At 42.7% G+C, this 5,959-nt stretch overlaps 1 protein-coding gene and 1 long non-coding RNA gene across 2 annotated transcripts in view; both read left to right on the top strand.

The window, feature by feature from the left end:
• The window catches only part of LOC109529485 (calcium/calmodulin-dependent protein kinase type II delta chain-like), a 5,361-nt gene extending 3,912 nt beyond the window's left edge, over positions 1-1,449 (top strand). Inside the window, exon 2 of the mRNA XM_019892864.1 lies at positions 1,233-1,449. Coding sequence (XP_019748423.1) covers positions 1,233-1,449 — 217 coding nt within the window. The remainder of the gene's footprint in view (positions 1-1,232) is intronic.
• A 779-nt stretch (positions 1,450-2,228) lies between these two features.
• LOC109529493 (uncharacterized) lies at positions 2,229-2,760 on the top strand. Its single transcript, XR_002170846.1, has 2 exons — positions 2,229-2,266; positions 2,301-2,760. It is a non-coding gene; the product is annotated as an uncharacterized LOC109529493 (long non-coding RNA).
• Positions 2,761-5,959: the final 3,199 nt, after the last annotated feature.

Below are 5,959 nucleotides of genomic sequence, written 5' to 3'. Positions count from 1 at the left end.
GGCTGCGGTGGTCACCTCGACCCGCTTCACGGATGAATACCAGCTCTACGAGGAACTCGGGAAGTAAGCCACCCCTTCCTTCTCCGCTTCCTTCCTGGCTCTCTCCCTCGCTCTGCTCAGTGCTCCATCTTGTTCATCGCGCGCGCGTCTTGTTGAGTGCTGCCTGCTTTTTAATCCCCAATCGCGGCGTTTAAAGGTGCATTGCGCCACGTTTGGTTTTTCGAACAGACTCCAAACTTGGTTGTGAAGCCCCCCTGCACCTCCCCACCCCGCTTCCAGGACCTCCACCTCCCACGGGGGTGCACAACCTGCATGGTGGCATCCTCTCTTCCACACACACACACACACACACACACACACACACACACACCATGCTGTTGTTGTGTAGTTGTACATTTTGCATGCAGGACTGCACGTTTGAGCATTGCACGACCCTGCTGCTGCACTCGGTCGTGTGTGTGTGTGTGTGTGTGTGTGTGTGTGTGCGTGTGTGTGTGTGTGTGTGTGTGATGACACAAACAGGGCTGCAAAGCCGCTGTCTTAATCTCTCCGCACCTCCATTAGCAGCAGCAGCGTGCATTTAAATGCAAGCAGGCCAAGTAAGCAGCTACTTGTTGTACAGCATTGGTGGACGATTTTCTCCTGTTGCCAGCCAGTGTGCTAATGCAGGCAGCGAATGAAACCAACAAGTCGTTCGGTGAAGCCTAGTTCAATTCCACTATTCTTTAAATTGAATGACTTCAAATGAATCTGTCTGTAGAATCAATTTTCTGTTCACTGGTCAAACACTCTTCCATGGTCACAACCAAGAGACTCTGTAAGCTATTGAAATAACATTAATAATAATAATAATAATAATAATAGTAATAGTTTGCGCAGAGGATAAAGAATATATGCCTGTGAATATTATAGTATCCTCTGCCGGCATGCGTTTCTACCTCTTGTGTCCAAATATAGTTCATTTAAATGTTAAGAACCACTTAAAAAAATGACGCTAAAAAAAACATCTTCCAGTGCCACATAACCTCCAATTCTTGTTCTATACTTCCACATATTTCCTCTTTGCCATTCACAGGCACGCTTATGTGGTGCAATTGTAGCAAAAAGCCAAAGAAAAAGCGAATCCAACCTGCCACGAGAGTCTGTTTTGGGTGTGAGCGATCCCCTTGTGTTTGTGTTAATCATGCTGTGCTTGTGATTTGACACTTCCGTTGTTGATTTGCCGCCTCCAGGGGCGCCTTCTCGGTGGTGAGGCGCTGCGTGAAGAAGTCCACGGGCCAGGAGTACGCCGCCAAAATCATCAACACCAAAAAGCTGTCGGCCCGAGGTGAGTCGTTCATTGCTTTTCTTCCAGCGGAAGTCCCTGGAAAGCAGCCGATGGCTCTTACGCTCGGCTCGCTTTCCTCAAGAGCTACGAGGCACTTGGCTGAGACACCAAGGCCGGATTGACACGGCAGGCCCAATGCGTCCTCATTTGCATTAGCGGCAGCTTGACATTTGATCCCAAACTACTTCTTTCAGGTCGGGAATGGCGCCGCTTGTTTTGGTTGCTCGTTACTGTGTTTAAACCAGGCTTGGAATTAAGATTTCAAAAACACTCGCTAGAAGACGAGAAGTATAACAGGCATGCTGGGCCAGTAGTTGGCGATGTTGGTTCCCATTTGTGCATTTTTTAAATTTGAAATAATGCCCTGTTTTTTTTTAAATAAATGAATGGGAACGTGATTAAAAAAAAATCTGATTCATTGAAAAATCGCCAAAATTATTGAAAGATTAATCACTCATTATTATAATCATGAGTTGCATCCTTACTGCGTGTGTGTGTGTGTGTGTGATTTTTCAATTTGAAATAATGCCCTGTTTTTTTTTTTAAATAAATGAATGGGAACATGATTAAAAAAAATCAGATTCATTGAAAAATCGACAAAATTATTGCAAGATTAATCACTCATTATTATAATCATGAGTTGCATCCTGTCACGCTCTCTCGCTCTCTCTATACACACACTCAGACACACACACACACACACACGCAAACAGGTTGTCTCTCCCCGGTGTGTCTGCACAGTTTTTATTACTTCCGCCAAGACCTGCAATAAATCACCAAAATAAAAATGCTTCTGTTAGCGCTCGCTAACGTACTTACTCGTGAAGTCTGATTACTGCCACCATTAAGTCTCAAGTGTGCATGTGCCACCTTATAAAGGCGCGCGCGCGCACAAACACACAGGCTCCAGCACCCCCCGCGACCCTTGTGAGGATAAAGGTTTTCTTATCTTATCTTATCTTATCTTATAAAGCCGATCGGAAAATGGATGGATGGAAATTGATATTGTATTGTGCGTGCTCATATCAACCTCATATAACCACGTAATCAATCAGACAATGCCAAGAAATTGCAAAAGTTTAGCATCATAGCAATAAGCATAAGTGGCAAAGTCAGGCAAGCGTTCCTTTGTGTTGAAAGTGACTGTCTCTGTCTATCCTCACCTCTCTTATACATCATGGTGGACCCTTTCGTGCCTGTATGGGAAACCAGATTGGGGCTTGGTGCAAGAAGCGAATGCAGCAGGTTTTATCTTGACACTTCGCTCTGTTCCTTTTACACAGGCCAGCAGGAAGGAACGATAGAGAGAAAAAAAAGTGAGAAAAGATTGGAGAGAGGAAAAGAGATGGCATGAGGTAAAAGAGAGAAAGACAAGGGACCAAAAGACCAAAAGAACGCGGTGAAATGAAAGCACAATATGGTGAGACAGGGGGAAAAAAAGAACGTCGGAAAGGGAAGAGTGAGCGAACGGTGATTAAAGAGAGAATGGAGAGCAAAAAGAGTGATGGAAGAGAGAAAAGAAAGTGAGCGGAGAGCGAAAGGAGTGAGAAATGAGAGTGCAAAAGGAAGGAGTGAAAGAAAAAAAGAGACAGCAAAAAACAGCCAGGAGAGAGAGCGAGCGAGACAGACATTCGAGAGTCAGACAAAAGAAAAAGAGAGAATGAAAAGAAAGAGTGAAAAGAGAGACCAGGAGCGTGTGAGATAAGAGTGACAGAAAGAAAACAGGCAGGGGGAGACAGAAAGAGGAAATGAGAGAGGGAAAAAAAAAAGATAAGGATGAGAAAGCAAAGGGAGCGAGCAAAACAGAGAATAGACGGTAAAAACAGAAAGGAAAAAGAAAGGCGGTGAAGAGGAAGGAAAGAGAATAGTCAGACAAAAGAGTAATAAGAGTGTGAGTGATGGAAGAGTTGCAGACCCAACAGGCAGAGCGAAAATACAAAGAGAAAAGACGAATAAAAAAAAGTGAGGGTGGGTAGCGCAAGTCAAGAGAGGGAGAGAAAAACGGGAAGAAAAAGCAAAGACGGTTCGGGGAGCGAGTGTGGGAGGAGAGAGAGAATCGGGAAAAGGAAATAAAATACAGTGGGATCTCTGCTTACGAACGTCTCTTCATACAAAATGTTCAAGTTACGAAACGCCTCAACACGAAAATATTGCCTTTTGTTACGAAATCAATTTCAAGATACGAAAGGGAAAAAAAATACAGTCTGGGCTGCTACTCGCAGCTCCGAGTTTCCTGAACGCAACATACTTATAGCTGCTCTGCCATTGGCTATTCCCGAGCATCTTCCTGGCCTCCCATTGGCTAAGAGGGACTTCTTACCGAATGTGTCTATGTGTGTAGATAGATAAATAGATCGATGTGTGTCTATGCAGCGTCGTCGTCATTCGCACTCGGGACATGAGGCGCTTCGATAGTTTTACGTAAATGTGAATCGCCCAAAAAAAGTGCTCACCAGTCGGGCAATCGCTCACTACGCTGATGTTTGCCTCGGACATTTTCGAAGGATTGTTAAAAGCCGACAAAAGCAAACATCCTTGGATCAGTTCTTGACAAACCGCCAGGCAAAAACCACTTCTGAGAGAGAACATGAACTCAAGAGGGCAAAAAACGATGAGGAGGCGGTTAAAAGTTAAATGACCATCATTTTAATTCTGTATTCTTGATTTTTTACATTATGCACAACTCTCATTTTTGTAATATGGATTTGTTACATGTTTTAATGCATTTTTATGGTTTAGAAAACATGTCCGAATATTTTTTTGGGGGCGTGGGTGTTGGGGGTTGGAACGGATTAGGGCATTTACATGGAAAACACGTCTCTACTTACAACATTTTCTTGTGAAGAGATTGCCCCCTGGTGCTGAAGCCGCTGTTAAATGCTGATAACCGACGCTGTACAACCCAGCGTCATGGAGTTTTTTTTTCTTTTTAGCGTCCTTAATGGCCGATTGAATGTTATTTTATGGCGTCGTCGTGTTGTTGGAAGTCGTTAGCAACAGTTTGTGACGGCAAATGGCGTCAAACAAATCATTTGATGTCCATATATATTATTATTATTATTATTATTATTATTATTACCACATGTCACTGTCATACATGTCAAAAATCTTTGAGCAATATTACAATAAAATATGGATTGAAATAACTAAAATAAAGTAAAGATACATGGAAAACACGTCTCTACTTACAACATTTTCTTGTGAAGAGATTTCTTCCAGAACCAATTAATTTCAGAAGTAGAGGTACTACTGTGCAGTGAGAAAAAGGAGGTGAAAATTGAGAAAGAAGAGGGGAGAAACACGGAATCAGAAAACAAAGAAATTTGAGGAAAAAAGGCAGGATAAAAGAATAAGAGCAATTTCAAGTCTGGTTGAGGAACAACATTTCAATCGATTTCAGAGCTGTTTCGACGAGAGCGTATCATTTTTGTTTCACACCATCAGTCATAATCGTCGTCCCGTCTGTTCCGTCCTCCGCGAACCAGGAAGTAGCCTAACAGATAAGCAAACAAACCCAAATAGAAAACTCTTAAGAATTGTTTCCACTTGAATGAAAAGTTGCACCATTCCACCGATTGTTGGCTTGTCGCGCCCCCGCAGCCGACAAGCCAACAATCCTTGATGCCAAGCGACACGAGGAAATAAAACTTGTGAAAATGGAAGGAGGAAGCCAAGCTCACTTCCTTTTGATGTAACGCTATCGTTTCAATCTGACCACGATTTATATTCGAGTCATTTTCTTCTCCTTCCCGCCATCGGTGACTGTGAGAAATTTGACTTCTTTAAAAAGTGTTTGACTGAAAACAGTCGAGCGAGAACGGAAACTAAAAGAGTCCACGTTAAAGCACTCGGTGCTCGACCGTTTCCTCTCGTTGCGGCTATCGAATATTTTGGTCGTCAGGTAGCCTATAAAAAATTCTCTCAAATAATTGGGAAAGCCTAGTTCGTTAAAAAGTGAACAGTTGGAACGGCAATTGTGTCAAGCTGTCCATACCAACGTTTGCGGAGTCATTTACGTCTACTGCCTTTGAAAAATAATCCGACGGCCCTTGCCAATCCCTGCTAGCGCTAGTTAGCGCTAGCTAGTGCTGCTAGTGCCTCCTAGTGCTGAAGCCGCTGTTAAATGCTGATAACCGACGCTGTACAACCCAGCGTCATGGAGTTTTTTTTTCTTTTTAGCGTCCTTAATGGCCGATTGAATGTTATTTTATGGCGTCGTCGTGTTGTTGGAAGTCGTTAGCAACAGTTTGTGACGGCAAATGGCGTCAAACAAATCATTTGATGTCCATATATATTATTATTATTATTATGATTACCACATGTCACTGTCATACATATCAAAAATCTTTGAGCAATATTACAATAAAATATGTATTGAAACAACTAAAATAAAGTAAAGGTAGGAAGGCTAGCTACAGCTTTATTTCGGAGAGTTTGTTTAGATCAGCGTCAATTTCAAGTCTGGTTGAGGAACAACATTTCAATCCATTTCAGAGCTGTTTCGACAAGAGCGTATCATTTTTGTTTCACTCCATCAGTCATAATCGTCGTTCCGTCTGTTCCGTCCTCCGCGAACCAGGAAGTAGAACAACAGATGAGCAAACAAACCCAAATAGAAAACTCTTAAGAATT

Source organism: Hippocampus comes, unplaced genomic scaffold, assembly GCF_001891065.2.
Source record: "Hippocampus comes isolate QL1 unplaced genomic scaffold, H_comes_QL1_v1.1 scaffold496, whole genome shotgun sequence".
NCBI lineage: Eukaryota > Metazoa > Chordata > Actinopteri > Syngnathiformes > Syngnathidae > Hippocampus > Hippocampus comes.
Note: the sequence above shows the minus strand (reverse complement) of the source record. Positions and strands in the feature narration are given on the sequence as shown.